The 19,385-nt window shown below is 51.1% G+C and overlaps 2 protein-coding genes across 3 annotated transcripts in view; one reads left to right on the top strand and one right to left on the bottom strand.

Annotated features, from left to right (window-relative positions):
- The window catches only part of LIMK2 (LIM domain kinase 2), a 68,946-nt gene extending 67,025 nt beyond the window's left edge, over positions 1-1,921 (top strand). For both annotated transcript variants that reach the window (XM_056116494.1, XM_056116495.1), the window contains one exon: positions 234-1,921. In XM_056116494.1, the coding sequence (XP_055972469.1) occupies positions 234-378 (145 nt within the window). In that variant the 3' untranslated portion in view covers positions 379-1,921. The remainder of the gene's footprint in view (positions 1-233) is intronic.
- A 1,917-nt stretch (positions 1,922-3,838) lies between these two features.
- PIK3IP1 (phosphoinositide-3-kinase interacting protein 1) lies at positions 3,839-18,229 on the bottom strand. Its single transcript, XM_056116498.1, has 6 exons — positions 18,008-18,229; positions 17,065-17,181; positions 16,851-16,970; positions 14,902-15,102; positions 14,538-14,616; positions 3,839-5,460 (listed from the first exon to the last, which is right to left on the bottom strand). Exons 1-6 carry the CDS (start codon positions 18,075-18,077, stop codon positions 5,253-5,255), a joined length of 795 nt encoding a protein of 264 aa, XP_055972473.1. The 5' UTR covers positions 18,078-18,229; the 3' UTR covers positions 3,839-5,252.
- Between the last annotated feature and the right edge of the window lie 1,156 nt (positions 18,230-19,385).

Here is a 19,385-nt window from a genome sequence, read left to right as displayed (position 1 = left end):
AGCCTTAGTTCTTTCTGAAGATTGCCTTGCACACGGCCGACCCAGGTTTGATCCCCAGCATCCCATATGGTCTCCCAAGCACCGCCAGGAGTAGTTCCTGAGTACAGAGCCAGGAGTAACCCCTGAGCATCGCTGGGTGTGGCCCAAAAAGCGGGGGAAAAAAGTGTTAGGATTTCATGTGACCTTTGGCTCTGCCCACCGCTCACCTATCTCTTCACCCCCTTTCTTTCTAGACCAGCATTCTCAAAACTGGAGGACTCCTTTGAGGCCCTCTCCCTGTACCTGGGGGAGCTGGCCATCCCTCTGCCCGCTGAGCTGGAGGAGCTGGACCACACTGTGAGCTTGCAGTACGGCCTGACCAGGGACTCGCCCCCATAACCCCGGCCGAGCCCCCTGCAGGGGGTGTTTCACAACCAGCGTTGCCCCCTCTGCGCCCTGGCCCTGTGGTGGACAGGGCCATCCGGGCTTTCTGCAGATTGGAGGCTTGTCTAGAAGAAGTGGGACAAGCCATCCCTACTACCTCCCCAGGAGGCTGTCGGGCGCAGCGAACAGGGAAACGCATCTCCACAGGTTTGGGGGCCGGGTTACTCTGTAAATCCAACACTCACCTGAAAGCTGTGAAGAGGGAAAACAAAACATTGGCCTGACCCTGGGCCACGAGGAGTCTGTTACTTGGGGACTCCTTGGCCGTGGGACTCGAGGAGGCTCTTGGCACACTACTCAGCGGGACCCAGACCCGGGGGCTGGAGATCACGGTGAAGCCGTCTGTGAACTCAGCCACCTCCGCCCCACCTAGGGTACAGGAGGACTTGGAGTGGGAGTCTGGACGAGAGGAGGACTGCTGGCTGGCCAGGTGGATGCCCAGGCTGTGAAATGACAGTGGTGCTACCTCCCTCCCACACCGAGTCCCCTCATTCCTGGAGCAGGGTTTGAGGGAGTAGATTTGAAGAGTCCCTCTGGCAGATGAAAGGCTGCACTGCTCATGTCCCGGGTGGTGGCTCTGGCAAGTCCAGGGCGAGGGGACACTTTCGCCACAGGGTCTCGGACTGGATCGATCGCTGGAAACTGGCTAAGAAGTTCTGAGCAGCGCCTGGTCTGCCTGCACAGCAGTCACCCAACAGGTGCAGGAGGAGACTGGGGACTGCCACTGTCGCTCAGGCCCTGCTTGGTTCTTGGCCAGAAGCCCAAGTCATTTTGCCCAAAGTTAGATGGGTTCTGGAGGACGATGTGGCTCCTTGGCAGACCAGTGTGTCACTGTGGGAGAAGGGACCTCACCATCCTTTTGTCCCTGTCTATGGCAGCCACTGCTCACCAGACCTGATCCAAGAAGCAGCGTGGGTGGAAGGAGGTGGTGACAGAGATCGAGAGTTGAGATGCCAGGGGACAGCCCGCTGGGCTGGGCTAAATCTGGCTTCTACCTCCCATGCTGGCTAGCCAGCTTACTTGCTCCTGGCCACAGCTCTTGAAACCCAGTTTTAAGAGCTCGAAAACCCAAGAGGCTCATTCCGCCTTAGCTTCCAGGGCTCCTGGGACTCTTCAGCACAAGTAGATTTGTCTCCGCCTAGGTGTCTGTGAACTTGTACCATATTTAACAAATGGGGTTGGGTTGGGGATATTACTGCAATGTGTGGTGATTGTATTGGGGGAGGGGGACGGGTAGGAGTGACGCAGAAGAATGATTGCTGTTAATGTTGTTGGGTGACATGTGAAATACTGTACATAGACCTGAGGAGTCGTGGGATGAGCTATCATGTCTGACCAGAATTTACTTGCTCTGACAGTCCACACTCATGGGGCATTTGTGTTAGGACTGGGCTCCCAGCATTGCATGGCTGGCTATGTCTCAGCTATGCATAGCAAGTGTGAGAGTTGTGGGCCCATGCCGGGCCATTGATCAGACCAAATAAATTAAACAGTTAACTGATGTTACAAACGTGAAAAATGACTTGGGTCCTGGTTCAAGATGATGAATGTGCAGACTGCAGGCCTTTCAGGAAGTATGAGGCCTCCCAAGCTTCCTTCTAAAGAAACGCTGCTGGCTACTTTCAAGGTCACACGTCTCCACACAACAGGGAGTTCTCCCTAGTTATAGAAATACCCCCCGATTCTAATCACCTTGCCTTATGTAGGCACCCACCTCTGGAGAACATGTACATCACACCGGAGGCAGTAACCCAGTCCTTGGAACATCTGTGACTGAACTGAACATCCCAGCAGTCCTCTCCTCAGGACCCATCATTCCCACCTGCTAAAATTCACATACCCCTAGAGGCTGGATATCTTGATGTTCTCTGCACTGGACTGGATGCCATGCTCACAATGAGAAGTTCCCTCCTCCTACTTGTGTTTCCCTACAAATGATTGAAAGCATAGGTGCCTTGATTCTGTACATCAGAATATGGAAGGGAATTTGGGCAGGATGGTGCCGTCTGATTAGTGGGATCCTGGGTACAATATAAGGCATATTTCCAAAGGTGATTTCTCCCAAAATTTGAATCCAGCTTAAAGGCAGAATCTGGTTCTGGGAAAACTGGTATCTTGGGGTGGCCCTTTCTAGTAGACTCTAGAGTAGCGTCTGGACATGGGCATATGTCACACTGCCTATTCCTGGAGGCTCATACCCTATTGGTAGTTTTTTCCATCTGGAAACATATGAATCCCCCTTCAAGGAACCTTCCCCAGCGCAGCACACTGGCATGACAGCCCAGTGAGGCACATCTCACACACACACATGCATCCATCCTTTGGCCCTGCCAAACAAGCTCTGCTGACGCCAACCTGGTAAGTTCTGTAGCTTGGGTATTTGAACTATTTCCACCTCCAATAGAATGCCGAGGGGTAGGATTTGTAGTGACCAGCTTCCATACGGGATTCCTGCAGTTTCAATCAGATTTCTGGTGGTGGATGGTAGCAGTCAAGGTGGAGGCTGCAGTTGCTGGGCCGGGGTGACGAAGAATGAGTCCTGATCATGTGTAAGCAGGGGGCCTGAGTGATAGTACTGTGGGTAGAATGTTTTCCTTGCTGGCAGCCGGCCTGGGTTCAATCCCCGTCACCCTTTTTGGTCCCCTGAGCCCATCGGGAATGATCCCTGAGCTCAGAACCAGAAGTAAACCCTGAGTACGACTGGATATGGCCCAAAAACAAAGAAATAACAACAAAAACATGTAATCATGCTTTCAAAACTCTCCATCCAAACACAACTACTTTGTCTTTCCATTTCTTTGATTTTAACTGTACCTTGTCACCAGCTACAATTATCTCCTGACTTTTTTGTTTGTTTTGGCGTTTTGGGTCACACCCGGTGATGCTCAGGGGTTACTCCTGGCTCTGCACTCAGGAATTACCCCTGGCAGTGATATGGGATGCTGGGAATCGAACCCGGGTTGGCCACGTGCAAGGCAAACGCCATACCCGCTGTGCTGTTGCTCCAGCCCTCTCCTGACGTTTTTATCTATAGCATTTCCCCCCCATTTATTGCCTCACCATATCAAACAATTCTTGTTTTTTTTTTTGGGGGGGGGGTCATACCCAACAATGCACAGGTGTTACTCCCGGCTCTGCACTCAGGAATTACTCCTGGCGAAGGACCATTATGAGACGCTGGGGACCCAACCCCAGTTGGCCACGTGCAAGGCAAATGCCCTCCCCACTGTACTATAGCTTCAGCCCCCCAAACAGTTCTTATTAAAACCTAATTACGTAGGGTGAAGGAGAAAACCTGAGTTCACCACATGGGTGCTGATGAAGTAACCAAAGCTTCTTGGTTTATAGGAAGTGTCCTGGCCCCCACAAAAAACAAAACAACAACAACAAAAAAAAAAACAGTGTGACGTTGTTTGGATTTTTTTTTTAATAGAAGTCGAATGCAGAGCAATTTCCTGCACTTATATGCAGGTGTCAGAATGAGGTATATAAAACATGTATACAGAGAAATGCTTTTATAGAAAAGTAAAAATCAGTAATGTTTTCTTCTTCGGCATCTCTAAGGTCAGGGACCTCTGAGGCCTAGGTTCCCTTAGCAAACCACTCTACTGAACAGCCGCTGACGAGAATGAGCCCACTCTCCCACCTCTCCCTGAGGGGCGAAGGAAGGAAACTGTGGATGGGGAGCATGGCTAAGGCTCCCGGTGCTCTCCAGGCTTAGCAGCTCTGCTCAGCCACTGGCACAGTGTGGCACAAAATGATGGAGCTCTATGACCTTATGTGTCACTTTCCCCCTCTGGGCCTGTGGGGGTCATTTGCTCCGAAGCCCACTCCCCCCAGTGATTCTGACTTGAACAAGTCATAGGTTATGGCTTTCACCCCACTGCCCCACTGGAAGGCACTGGCCTGGCCAGGAAGCTACAGGGCACCTGCAAGCTCAGGCCACTCTAGGAACCGGCCCTGGGGCTCTTCACTCTGCCTCCCAGTGTAGGTCCAGATTAACATCTCAGAAATAGCTTGCAAGCCCCCTGCTCCCCACAGTCCCTTTTCCATAGGTTACTTCTTAACCCCTGCAAAATGCAGACACCGCCTGGGCCACCTCAGCTCCTGGGCCTAAGGCAGTTGGGTGCTCCTAAGTGGAACGTTAAGTGCAATTCTTCTCTTCCTTTCCTTTCAAAACAGGAAAAGGCCCTGGGCCCTGGACCCGTGCCCAGCACAAAGTTGTCAAGGCACATCACCGCCAACAAGCTGGCCGCACTCCCAGCAGCCCCTAGCCTAGATCCCTTCGGCCCAGAGCTTTCACTTTTGTCCAGACTTATTTCCGGTTCTCAGAGGTCAGTGGGGAGTTCCATCCCAAATATTAAAAAAAAAAAAACTAAATCTATACTTTGAAATGCCCCTCTTGACCTGAACTAGGAATAACAGCATGCGCCACTCAAGTGTATGGAGTTAAACAGAAAGGCGGACACTGAGACCATCTTGGGGAAGAAAGCAGAGAGGAGTCCGGAGGAGCCCCCTGCCCACCCCAAGCACAGGCTGTGTTTGGAAGCCCTTGTCAGCAGCACAGCTTGCTGTGAGGCTGCCGCTGTTTCCATCCGCAGGCAAAATACTGCTCTAAGAAATGGAGAAGGTGCACTGGGAGGTGCACCTGTGTCACCCTCAGCCCACAGTGACACCTGTCTGTGTCTTGGAAGTCATACGAGAGGGGGCGGGGGGAGAGATGGGGAGGGCTTTCACCACAACACAAAGTATATATCCTCCCAGCTGTAGGATGTGGCAAGCTGGCCTGCGCTGGTGTCTACCTGGGCTCCTGCCCACTCTGGAGGGGCTCAGGCCCCCGGGGTGCCTGCCTGGCCCATCAGGGGAGCGCTGCCCTCCTGAAGTTGGTCCACTGGAGTCTGGTTGCTGTGGACCACGACTGTCTTCTCATCCACGATCTCACAGGTGGGGTTGGAAAAGGCAGACAGGGGCAAGGTGATTCGCTGCATCTCCCGCTCGCATACTTTCTGCTCGTGCTGTTCTTTCAGGTCCTTCCCCCTGGCGGGAGAAGAAGGACATATTCAGAGCAGGGAGATGCTGCAAAGAGCTGCAGTGCATGCTTTGTGTGCAGGAGTCCCAGGTTCCATCTCTGGCAGTGCAGGGTCTTCCGAGCATCACTGGGAGTGACCCCCAGTACCAAGTCAGAAGTAGCCCCTGAGCACCATCAGACGGATACTCCCCCACAAGCCCCCCCACCCCCGAAGAAAAAAACCAGCATTCAGCCTGTGCCTCCTCCATGACTTTGTTAGATACCATCCCTGAAATCCAGATGGGTGGGCTGATCATGGTCACAACACATCAATAGCTGATACATTTGATTACCATTTGGCCTGACTGCCTTAATTTAACAAGTGCCCCCTGGACTTCTGGCCTCTGCATTCTCATCTGTAAATGGGGTGATTGTAATATGAACCTCTCACCACTACAGCAGGATGCAATGAAGATGATAGAGTAGACGTTCCCAAACTTATCTGGCCTACCACCCCCCTCTGAAAATAAAAACTCAGAGCATCCCTGAAAATCTACCTTTAAGGAAACAAAGCATCTCCCCACACTTGCACCTGAGGTGGCTACAGCACCTCCCCTTCCTCCCGTATTATTGCAGCACTCCATGGGAGTGGGCAGTATTGCCCACTTTGGGAAACATGATAGCACAGAGCAAAGCCGTGTGTGTGTGTGTGTGTGTGTGTGTGTGTGTGTGTGTGTGTGTGTGTCTGTCTGTTTTGAATCCAATGCCTCACACATCCCAGATACGTGCTCTACCACTGAACTACATACCTGCCTCCAGGAAAAAGACTCTAAAACAAGATACCACTTTTTTTTCTCTCCAGGGTTTCAAGATACCCAGGAGACTATGTAACAGTACTAACCCATAAATTTGTCTGAACTATCTATGCAGAAGTCCCAAAAAGTAGAATGCCTGGTTAGAAACCACTGATCTCCCAATTCATGCAAGGAGCAAAAGGACAGTGAGCTCTTCAGAGATTCTCACGTGGCGCACTCACTGCATGTTAAGGACTTGATGCGCCATTATCTCACTTCATTCTCAGTCCAGTCTTAACAATGAGGTGCTATCATTTTTCGGGGGAAGGCACAGGGGATGGGGTTAGGCCACATAGGTACATAGGGGCCACTCCAGTTTTATACTCAGGAATCACTCCTGGTTGTGTCAGGAGATCATATGCAGTGGCAGGGATCCAACGAGCCAGCCACGGTCAGCCAAGGCAAGCACCTTAACCCCTGTTCTATTTCTCTGGGTTCTTCACTGATTTCATAATTAGGAAATGACCCAGAAAAGTTCAGGAACTTGCCAAGGATATGTCAGTCTACAACCAAAGGCTACTGGACACTGGCTAATAATAAAGGAAATTCTGACTTGATGGGGGTAACCCCAAAGAAATGTAACCCGCACAGCGGGTAGGGCGTTTGCCTTGCACGCGGCCAACCCGGGTTCGATTCCCAGTATCCCATATGGTCCCCCATGTACCGCCAGGAGTAATTCCTGAGTGCAGAGCCAGGAGTAAATCCTGAGCATTGCCGGGTGTTACCCAAAAATGCCAAAAAAAAAAAAAAAAAGACGTGACTTAAACCAATGTTTGGCTGCTTGTATAGGTTTTTTCCCACAAGACTAGTCCACCTCTATTACAGGCTAAAGGGTTTGGTAAATGCCCAACACACTGCATATCAGAACTGGCAACCAGGACCTAGATCAGTATTCTCTGAAGCCAACAACTAGATACGTGGGCTGAGCTGTCAGAAATCTTCCACAGGGCCAGGGATGAGGCAGAGCAGTAGGCTGTATTTTTGCATATGTAAGGTCTTGGGTCAGTCCCCAACTGAAAAGCCAATCTTCCAGGGAGAAGACTACCCCAAAGAGGCCTTGAAACAGGCAGCTGGCAGGAGAGTAGTGGGGAGTGGGCAGAGAGATAAGACAGCGGGTAGGACACTTGCCTGTATGTGGTCCCCAAGCCTGCTAGGGATGATTCCTAAGCACAGAGCCAGGAGTAAACCCTGAGCACAGCTGGGAGCGCCCCGCCTCCGCACTCCACAGAGGGCAGTTGGATGACTTCATGATACCAATGGCACTGCTTCAGCCAGCCCCGGGGGAGATGGCTGAGATCATACAGATCACACATCCTTCATGACATGAAGAACAATAACAGAAGCTCTCAGAGACCAGAAAAGAATACTGAGAAAACAGCAGACTCTGGAGGCAGGAAGTTTGTACAATGCCTCAAAACCAGTCTTTAGGGGCTAGAGAGATAGGACATGGGTGAAAGTGCTTGTACTGTATGCGGCCAACTCTGGTTCAGTCCCCAGCACCACATCTAATTCAAGCACCACGTCTAATTCAGTTCCTCTTATGTCCTGGTGCCAGCTTAGCCTTAGTTCCATGACGCTTTGCAAAACATAACCTTGACTTCATCTGTGAATTGAGGATAATACTCCCTCAAAATAAAATGAGGGGTCGGAGAGATAGTACAGCACGTAGGGTGTTTGCCTTGTATGCGGCCTACCCAGGTTCAATGCCCAGCATTCCATACGGTTCCCTGTGTAATGCCAGCAGTAATTTCTGAGTGCTGAGCCAGGAGTAACCCTTGAGCATTCCTAGGTGTGACACAAAAACAACAAAACAAAGACGGTGAATGTGAAAGCATTTTGAAAAAACTAAAACACAGGATTATGGTGATTTGCTCTGAATACGGGTTGGTCTCACCAATTAACTTTATCTTAATTTGATTTCCCAATTAAACTCTCCTGGAGGGGTCAGGGAGAAAAAAAAGGTCATGGACTGAGCACCTGCTTTCTATGCAAGAAGCCTTGGCATGACCCCTGGCACCACGTGGTCCTCTGAGTACCCCTGGGTGTGGCCCCAAAACAAACAAAACCCAGAAATTCTCCCACTGACCAGCCAAGACAAGTATTGTTTACATGACCTCAGCAACTCCCCTCCTCTCTGGGCTTTAGTTTCATCATCTGTAAACAAGAAGTTGACTTAATAATCCTGAGGCCTGGGGCTGGAGCGATAGCACAGCAGGTAGGGCGTTTGCCTTGCACCAGCCGACCCGGGTTCGATTCCCAGCATCCCATATGGTCCCCTGAGCACTGTCAGGAGTAATTCCTAAGTGCAGAGCCAGGGTGCCTTGCCGGGTGTGACCCAAAAAGAAAAAAAAAACCCTGAGGCCCTAACATTCTCAAAGATCCCTTTTCATGAGAGGTGCTCACTTTAATGAGAGGGGGGGCACATTTGTGAGCTCGTCTCCCGGAGTCACCCTCGCCACCTCTCTAGCATCTGCACTGAACACCAACTCCTGCAGCTCAATGATCCCGAAGCACCCACCCAGAAAAGAAAGGGGAGGCCCACGAGGAGCTGTTGTCTGATCAAGTGCATCCACGCTCACAATCTGATTCACTTTACCCTTGGGTACTACTCATTTATTACAGCCGCTGCAACATGGAGGGGAAAAGTCTGCTTCCATAAGACAACAGGTTATTTTTTGGAGTGGGAGTGCTCCCAAAATGCTCAGGGGGCATTTTGGCAGTAACCTGTGTGGGCTGAGAGCTCAAGGGCCCCAGGGCTATACTTAGCAGTGCTGGTGGGACAGGGTGGTATATTATGCCAGGGAGCAAGCTCAGGGTCTCACTCATGCAAGGTATGCACTTCAGCCCTTTGAGCTATCATCCCAGTCCCCCAAAACTAGACACCAGAGCGGTCTATGTCAAGAAAAATTTGTCAGGGCTGGTTTTAATCTTCTTAAGGAAGCCCCAAATCAAAAGATGGCCAAAAGGCGATCTGCGGAAGAATCGGAGGAGCAAGCAAGTGACTTTGCCAAGGCCTGAATTTCAAAACTGTAAGGGCCTGGTAAGAACTCAACACTCAGAGAACCTACTGTGAGGGAAATGTATGGGTTTGGGGGGTTGTGAAGGAGGGTGGTGATGGATTGTGTGTGCAGAGAGGCCCATACCACCAGAGCGAGACAGCTGGGACAGAACAGTTAGTTCAATGCAAAATCCTTTGTTCTTCATAACCTCAGCAGCCTAACTGCACATTAGCTTGTACAAATCTGGCTGCTTGCTTCCACACCTGAACACATAAAAGCAGAGTGGATCCTTTGTCCCAGCCGAGAGTTGCCAGGGTGACCTGAACTCTTGGTCCGCACCAGTAAACTCCTTTCTCTTCCACCCGCCTTGGGCTTCAATCTTTATTTTGGGGGCTTTCCCTAACACTGCAAAGGTTCCAGGGATGGTTTTCCCATTCATTCTCCGAAACGTGAAGAGCTACCTGAGTCCTGCTGTATGCCATGCACTTATCATGTTCTTTACTTTTTACACCAACTCTACAAGCTGACATCCTCACATAGCAGAAGATCTGCTTTGATTCCAAAGTCAGGCTTCCCACACCAGCCTCTTTTGTTTTGTTTTGCTTTGCTTGCTTTGGGGCTCTGCTCAGGGCTGACTCAGCTCTATGCTCACGGATCATTCCTAGTGGAACTCAGGACCCTAAGGAATTCTGGGGATTGATCCCAGGTCAACCATGTCTAAGGCAAACACCCTACCTGCTATACTATGGATCCGGCCCCCATGTTTTGTTTTGTTTTGTTTGGGGGGGGGCGGGCATACCTGGTGGTGCTTAGCGCTTACTCCTGGCTCTGCACTCAGGAATCACTCCTGGCAGGATTCTGGGGACGCGTTTGAACGGAATGCCAGGGTTCAAACCCAGGTTGGCTGTGTGCAAGCAAGCACCCTCCCCACTGTACTATCGCTCTGGCCCCATCTCACCAACCTCCTTGACTAGGCATCTGGCTGTGATCAGGCTGCATCAAACAAAAGTCTTTAAGGGGAAAAAAAATCAATTTCTATTAATCGGGAAGAGCAGGGCTAAGAGCAGTCAAGAATAAAGAAAGCAGGTGCTGGGACTTGTCTGGATTATAGACTCATTCATTTAGAAGCTTCAAAACAGGCATGCATGCTAATTAACAGCGTTTGTGAGTCCTGGCAAGGCAGCAGCTGTCCCCAGCTCTCAAGAAGACCTAAGAGAGGCCCCCCTGGACCTGCTGCGCTGACCACCTGGTCACCCAGCCCTTCTCACTGCCTTTGGAGTAGGGCTAAAGGCAGCCAAGCTGTTGTCCAGCAGCCAAGAAAGACAAAAGGCTTATTCACTGACTCAGAGCCTCTCCTGAGTTGGTGGAGGGGTGTTGACTTACGGCTTTTCCCTTACCTTTTATCCGAAAAGAAGCATTCCCTCTGGAGCTAGTGCACACCTGCTTGGAGCTGACAAAGGGACAGGGAGCAGCCACTGGCCACGTGCATGCAGACTGACTATCTGAAACTCATGGCCAAGACATACCAAGACAAAGGCCTGCGCCTTTATCCCCAGAGACGAAGCCCAGTGCCTGCCAGCCTGTCCAGCCTGGGAGAAGCTCCATCCCATTAGGCCTCTGGTAGAGTTCGAGGCTAGTAGCAGCAACTCTATCCCTGACTGCTCTGGAGAGGTGTGGGGCCAACCAGAGTGGGCAGGAGTGGATGGAGTGGCTCTGGGCCTCTGCCACCCCCTCTGGGGTGCCAGGAGGCATAGCAGATTTCTAGCAGGCAACACGGGGCTCTCCAAATCATTTCTAAAGGGCCGGAGCAGTAGCACAGTGGGTAGGGCGTTTGCCTTGCACGCGGCTGGCCTGGGTTTAATCCCTGGCATCCCATATGGTCCCCCAAGCACCACCGGGAGTAATTCCTGAGTGCAAAGCCAGGAGTAACCCCTGTGCATCGCTGGGTGAGACCCCAAAAAGCAAAATACAAACAAGCAAACAAAAAAACCAAATTATTTCTAAAACTTGCATCGCTGTGAACCACTGCATTTTCTTCGTCGGAGCAAAGCTGTAGTAGGGGAGAGGAAAAGTGACTCAGGGCTGCTGAGTTTCTGAACACCAACCGAATGCCCGCTCCTCTCACCTCACAGCAAACTCAACGGCCTCTCAGGAGGAGCAAGGCTTCTGAGATGGGGAGGGAGAGGCAGAGGGGTTAAGTCTTATGTTCAGGTAAACAGAGCTAGGATTTAAACCCAGGCCTGTCTCTAAGCTGTAGCAGTCAATACAGACAAGGAGACCGTTAGAGCTGGGAGGATCATCGTATCTCATCCTACCTCACACTGTCTCACTGATGGGGAAGTTCTGTCTGAGGTAAAATGACTTGCCTGGTGTCACATCCTGACTTGGGTGTTTCAGAAGTGGATCGTGACTTCTCTTGACTTCTAAAACCAACGATTTTTGTTCAACCTTCTATTTTCCTTTGCAATGGAAAACTATTCCATGAAACGAAAAGAACTCACTGGACTCTGGGGGAACTACTAATACTTCTAGACATATCTTACTAGCTGTGCAGCTTGGACATGGCACCTAACTACACAAGGTTTCAGCTCCCTACCTCATTTAAAATGGTATGAAAGTGGGGCTGGAGGGGAGATAGCACAGCGGGTAGGGCATTTGCCTTGCACGCGGCCGACCCGGGTTAGATTCCCAGCATCCCATATGGTCCCCTGAGCACTGCCAGAAGTAATTTCTGAGTGAAGACCCAGGAGTAACCCCTGAGCATCGCCGGGTGTGACCCAAAAAGCAAATAAATAAATAATATAAAATAAAAAGTGCTGCTCTAAGTGGGTGTCAGAGATGCACACCCCTAAGTTTGATCCCCAGTCACTGCATAACTCCCTGAGTATCAGGCAGTGCTGCAGATGCATCCTGAGCATTCTTTGGGAGCCTCCCAACTCCCCCCACCATCACCCCCATGCAAAAAAAATAAAGTTCCTTCTAAGGTTAGTGTAAGATTATTAGAGTAGAAAATGCAAAATTATTAGAGTAGGGTCTGACCAAGAGAGCATAGAATATCTGTTGAGGGGCAACTGTAAGTTATTTAATGTAATTAATAATTCTACTGTCTACATGTAACACAGAGATAGCCCCACTTAATAAACTGAAATGCAGAAGAGTGGCAAAACCTTTGTTTAACTGTCTTTCATAAAACACTGTTCTAACTCAAGAGAAGCTAAGAGCTTGCCTCTAGCCCACATGTGGTTTCCTGTTGTACAGTTTGTTCTCAGAGTACTTCGCCAGAGGAAAGGGCTGGTCCCGTGGTTTAGTGATGATGATGGGGAGTTAGTATCTTGACTTAAGTTGATAGAAAAGTAAACTCTAGGCCTTACTGCAAACCTACATTAATCAAGAGGAGCAGATATAAAAGCAAAGACCTGATTTCCTTTCTGGGCTTCTGCACTAAGCTCAGAATTTCAAAAACCCGGAGGCAGAGGCTGGAGAAATAGTACAGTGGGTACAACAGAGCAATCACTTTGCACGTAGCCATCCTGGGTTAGATCTTCAGCACCCCAAGAACCCCACCAGGAGTGATCCCTGAGCACAGAGCTAGGAGTGATCCCTGAGCACTGTCAAGTATGGCCAAACAAACAATAACAAAAGCCCCAAAATCTGAAGACCTATAAATTGTCTCAAGATTGAAGGAGAGCCAAATGATATCCAGTGATTAAGGAAAGAGGAAATAGTTCAAGGGTTAAAATCAGTCAGCATCATTGAGATCTTACTTCGAATTATAGGTGGGCTATCACATCACTTCCTCATACTCTATTTTTACCACCCCCAGGTAATGTAATAGTGATACAACAGGATTATGGGCTTAAACACTAGAAAATAAGCCACCATGTCACTTCCTTCACGGAAACGTCGTATGTCGAAGAGAACTAGCATATATACTCAGGGCTGGACGCAAATCTCCTGATCTTGTTCAAGAACAGCAAATAAATTTCTCCGAGTCAGCCACTGCTGTGAGAATGAATGCGACCTTGGCTGGACATCCCTTGTCTTTATTTTGAGAAACTTTTCCACATGCTATCTCAGGAAGTCACTCAAATAAACATTTTTCCTCCTCTGGCCCAAAGCCATTGGTTATGGCCTTGAGTTTCCCAGGTAGCCTCTGCCACTTTCTTTCGCTTGGTGAGAAGTGCCACCTCTCTGGCCACCAGCTCACTCTACCCACTTCTCCCGTCCTAGAGAAGATCTTGTTATGTACAGCTCAGGAAATTCAAGTCCTAATGCAGAAACAGTGGCCTGGAGCTTTTCTATGGTCAGACTTTCGTAACTCTCAGAAAATATTCAGCCATTCAGGTTGCCCAGTCTGATTTCCCCATACCGGGAAAGCTAGATTAGATAGAGGAAATCTCGTATCATAAGAAATGAGTCTGGGGCCAGAGCGATAGTACAGTGGGTTAGATATTTGCCTTGCATCCAGTTCACCTGGGTTCGATCCCCTATGGTTCTTCAAGCACCCGCCAGGAGTAACCCCTGAGCACTGCAGGGTGTGGCCACAAAACAAAACAAAAGAACTGGGTCTGAGGGGCCAGAGAGATCATACAAGATTTAAGGTGTTTTGCTTGCATGCAGTGGACTCCATTCGATCCCTGTACCACATTATGTTCCCCCAAGCACCACCAGGAATGATTCCTGATCCCAGAGCCAAAAAGCAGCCCCTGAGCACTGCTGGCTGTAACCCCAAAATAAAAACAAAAGTGAACAAGGTTTGACTCCAGGTTCTGCTACTCTCAGGTAACATAACTTTTTTTTTTTTGGAGGATGTATTAGGGCCACACCCGGCTGTACGCCAGGCCTACTCTTGGATCTGTGCTCAGGGATGTCCCTAGTGGTGCGCGGGGACCATATGCAGTGCCAGGGATCAAATCAAGGTCAACCACATGCAAGGCAAACACCCTACTCTCTGTACTATCTTTCAATCTGGGTACTATAACTTTGAACCAGTCACTTCTCTCGTAAAGGCCTCTTGTCTGTAAAACTGGAAACAAAGCCTACCTCCTCAGGCTTCTGGGTGAATAAATAAGGCACCGAAAGAAAAGATTTATCCACACAGTGAACAACAGAACCAAGTCTCTGCATCGTGTAGTCTTTCAATATCTATCCCCATTCCATTTTTTGGATAGAAGGGTCACAAAGGAGTCAGATTTTGACCTTGTGCCCCTTCCTCTTGTCTTCTCATGAGAGTCCAAAAGAGAAACTACTGACCTCTTGTAGGTGTAGCCCAAGACAATGCCAACTCCGATGGCTATGATGATCACTATCATGGTAATGCCCAGAACGTTGCCTGCCAAGGACAGGAGATAAATTCCATTAGCCTCACCTCCGTAGATCAGCAAATGACATCTCTTTGTTGTTGTTTTGTTTGGGGGTCACACCCAGTGATGCCCACGGCTTCCTCTAGCTTTGCACTCAGGAATTACTCCTGGCAGTGCTCAGGGGACCATATGGGATGCCGGGGATTGACCAGAGGTTGGCTGCATGCAAAGCAAACACCCTACCCACTGTTCTATCGCTCAACCCCAAGGATATCCCTTGATATCACAAAAGGAGAAAGGTGAGGCAGTCATACCCAGGGTTCCCAGGTCTTTCTTCTCCTTGGGATTCACCCGCACACGCTGGCTAATCCCAATAACTGGCTGAACAGCTGCTGCTTCACTCCGGGCAGGCAAGGCGTTGGCAGGCGCAAACACCTGTACTTCGTCTTCCCCTGGTACTTCAGATGTCACTTCAGAGTCAGTTCTGGAGGCTGGCAGGGACTGAGAAGAAGTCTCTGGAGGTAAAGTGGGAGGGAAGCAGGTCTCATCAGAAACTAGCCTGGAGCTCTCTGCCCCATGGGACCCAGGGTTGCAAACAACAAGCGGACTCTGGCTTGCACGGGCTGTTCTAAGGGTCCTTGGAGACAGCCCTTTACAGTGGACATTCCTTTCTGCTTTCAAGCTAGCCCCAATCTCAGTCTCCAGACAGGTATGTGGGGTGCCTTTGGAAAGCCCCAGGGCACAATGGCCAGAGTCCACGGTGGCTAAATCATCATGTCCATTGGCATCAAAATGCAGAACAAGGAGCATGTGACTGAGATTCTGCAACTGTTTAAGTTCTGCACCTGGCCAAGTTCAAGTTTCCTGGCTGCCAGAAAATCTGCATCTCCAAGAAGTGGGACTTAACCGTGTTTAATAAGTGGCTCATCCCAAATGCCTCTGGGGTCAAACACATCCTGATTTATGGGCCTCTGGACAAAGGGCACTTTTTTTGGAGGGCCACACTGGGCAATGCTTAGTGATTACTGCTGGCAGGGCTCAAGAGACCATACAGGGTGCTGGGGAACAAACCAGGTCAGCTGCTTGCAAGACTAGTAGCCCTGCCCACTGTCCTAGCTCTCTGACTTCCATAAATGGCACCCCTGAGAACCTCAGAGCTGTGCCCGCACCCTGAATCCCTGTTTCCTACCCCAGCACCATCTTACCCTTCTACAAAAAACCCTGATTCTCCTGGGATACTTGTTTTTGTTTTGTTTGGGAGCCACACCCAGCAGTGCTCAGGACTTACTCCTGGCTCTGCACTCCGGAATCACTCCTGGCGGGCGCAGGGGACCTTATGTGGTGCAGGATGGGACCTGGGTCTGCCTTGTGCAGGGCAAACACCTAACCTGCTTTTGTTTTGTTTTGGGGCCACACCCAGCGATGCTCAGGGATCACTCCTGGTGGGCTCTGGGAAATCAAACCCAGATAGGCTGCATGGCAAGGCGCCTTCCCCACAGTGCTATCTCTCCGACTCCAATAACTGCTGATTCTTAACCAAAAACAAAAACAAAACAAAACTGGCCTAGGACTGGAGAGATAGGATCTCGGGTAAAGGCACTGCCCTTACACGCAGCTAACCCAGGTTTTTGATTCCGAGCTCCATGTTATGTTCTCTGGGTAAAGCCAAGTGTGATCCCTGGAGTAAGCCCTAAGTACTGGGTGTGGCCCAATGCCAAAAGAAAGGGAAAATAAACTGGTCTAGAAGCATTTCACAAATGAACCTGACTAAGCGTCGGGGAAAAGGGATGACTGCTGGCAGGGCTCCCACCACACTGAAACCCAACTATCCCGGGGGGGGAGGGGGGGGCGGGTGAGGCTGCACCACAACTGGGACAAGCAAATGTGTAGAGAAGGCCTATAGGGGCCTAGCACGCCACAGACGCCCAGACGAACGGTCAGCAAACTGACTCTCTCTAAAGGCCCCGGTCTGGGACCTCGGTCCCAAGCGGTCCCACCGGGTCCCGGAGCCCGCCGAGCGCTCGGCGGAGAAACGCCCGGCCTCGCCGCCCACGCTTGTTTACAAGCGGCTCGCGGAGGATGAGCTCACTCCGAGTGGCGGCGACGGCCAATGGGCTTTGAGATCCGCGGCCTGGAGACAGCTTCGACCAATCGGACGGCGCGGGGGGCGGAACGGGGCCGGCCTACGGCGCGCGGCCACACGTGCGCGGCGCCGGTCCCAGACCCCGCGGCTGGTCGCGGCCGGAAGCGGGCCGGTGGGTACCTGGGCAGCGCAGGTCCTCGCAGGGCCGCTTTTCGGGAGCCCCGGCCTCACCGCGGACGTAGCACCAGGGCCCGCGCGGGTCCTGGTCTGGGTTCCGGCAGTAACTGTGGTTGCCGGCACCTGGGAAGGAGGAAGAGAGCGTTATGGGCCGGGGGTGTCCGGGCCAGGACCGAAGGGGGTCCCGGTCACCCGCTGCCCCGAGGCGGATGCTCACCCGTCTTGGGGGCCGACGCCAGGCTGCTCAGTGCGTCCAGCCAGTTGAGGCAGCGAAGGCCCGACGCCGCTGAGGACTGGTCTGCCCGGTACAGGTGGCCGTTGTCCTGGAAGCAGCCTGTGGAGCAAAGGAGCATCCCCCCGCCCCAAGTCTGAGTGTTGGTTGGGCAGAGGAGCCCGAGTCCGCCCTGGAAGTGCCTCTGCTGAGCCGGGGGACTCTCTGTCTCCGTCCTGGGGAGAAGGACCCCCCCCCCAACACACACACTTGCTCGATGACCCCACAGAGCAGCGAGAAAGCGCTTGTGGAACTCCGAGCCGATGCGAGACAGCCCAAGAACGGAGTGCGGGGCGGGGGGCGATGGGGGGCGTCGGGAGTTTGGGGCCGGCCCTGGAATGAAGCCCCGGGTCATCGAGCCGGTGTTACATAAAACTCCGGTGTTCCCGGCTCCGCGGATCTGGCGCCACCGCCACCGACAACACCCTTCCTCTCTCCCCGGACCCCGGCTCCTGAAGCGCCTCACGCCGAGGGACCCGTCTCAGCCCCGCCTGCACGCCCCCAGCTCCCTCGCCCCTCCGCAGGAAGGCGGGGAGGGAGCGCCCGTGCTGGGGGGGCTGCTCCGTGCAGGCGAAGCCCCTTTAACAAGCCGAACGGGCCGGAGGGAGAAAGGGAGATGAACCCCCCTCCAAGTTTCGATCCACTCGGCGAGGAAAAGACAGAGAAAGTGGCTGCTGGCCTTTGTTCTTAATGGCAAAGATGGAGCTGCCAGCCCCCTGGCAGGGAAAGGAAAAGAAAAAAAAATCAAATCTTTCCTGGGACAACAGAAAGCGAGCAAGGCTTCATTTCCTGGCGTCATCCCACCTAAGCAGACCAAGGCCTGGGAAATGGGGAGTCTGAGCCTTCTGCTTCATGAAGTTGCTGCAGAAAGGAAAGACTGTGATCTCACCTCCAGATCCATAGGCTTCAGCGAGGAGCATGTTGCTGACAAGGAATGTTTGCGCCCAGGACCACAGCATCCTCGCCTCCTGAGTCTTGCAGGTGCTGGACCAACCCGTGTGCAGCTGGGGTCCTGTTGGCGCCAGCGCCGCCTCCCAGTCCCTTTCTGGAAGTCAGACCTGCCCTTGTTATGATCTGGTAAACAGCCTCTCTAGAACTGGGAGCTTCCCTGCAGCTAAGTGTTGTGTTGGTGGTTTTTTTTTTTTCCTCCTTTCGGCTGAAAGGCGCCCCCTGGGTCCTAAGCCTCCTATGCCATGCAAGAACGCTAACCCCGAGCCAGGAGAGGAACTTGGCCAAGTGAAGAGAAGTTCAGGTTGTGCCTAGCCGCGGATCGATGTGAGACCAGCACTGGCTGCTTCCCAGGGGCTTTTCATCTCTTATGTGGACATTTCTGTGAGTATAGGAGTAATTCTGTCAAGATGCATCATCGTTGGGGGAAGGGTATGGTTAGGGCTAAGGTACAATTTAGGAGACCCAATCAGTAACAATTCATGGCCACGTGGGTTTGAGGTGGGATATCCTTATATTCTTGCTGAAGTGGGTGGGGAGAGGGCGGGTCGGGGTGGTCGTCCTTTGTGGTTTATACAGGCTTCTGAACACTTTAAAAAAATAGTATAGTTTTGCCAAGGTCAGATTTATTTGTCACATTTCTTTGCTTACATCTGGGGTTTGGCGTTGATACATATGTTAGGAATACAGCAGATTGAAAACACATTTTATGCAAACATGAGGCTCCTTTGCTTATCTGTATTGTAATAGCCCGTCCTGTCTTTCATCCCTAAATTTATAAAGTCAAAGGTTTGCTTTTCCAGCCCCTGTGGGAAATTACATTTGCAATGATTTATAGCATCGTTAAAACCTTACCAAATCCATATGACTTAGGCTTTTTTGGAGTTGGGCAGGATAGCCCTCTTCCTGTTTGGCTGACAGTACAAGTTCCGAGGGAGCCTCAGTAAACTGAGAGATTGAGCAGAGCAATTGGCCAAAACTACCTTGTGACCCAGGCGAATCTCAAAATAGAAATGGGAGACTCTTTGGATCCCAGGGTTTGTATATTGCAGTCAGTAATTTAGGGAGGAGGGAAAAATTTCAAAGTTTTATCAAGGAAGAAAGTAATAGTAATTCAACACATCCGAAATGAATTGAATTCACTGTAGTAAAAATTTTAAACATAAAAAGGACAGATAAATTTAGTTAACCTTTTTTTTCTTAACACAGTGGTGCTTAAGAGCTACTCCCAGCACCAGAATGCTTGATCCTCGGGTAGGTAAGGGGGTGCTGCTCCTTGCCCAGGGACCATGCAGTCCCAGGATCAAACTCCAATCCTT

This window comes from Sorex fumeus, unplaced genomic scaffold (assembly GCF_029834395.1).
Source record: "Sorex fumeus unplaced genomic scaffold, SorFum_2.1 ptg000032l, whole genome shotgun sequence".
Lineage (NCBI taxonomy): Eukaryota > Metazoa > Chordata > Mammalia > Eulipotyphla > Soricidae > Sorex > Sorex fumeus.
This window is presented reverse-complemented; position numbering and strand designations above follow the sequence as displayed.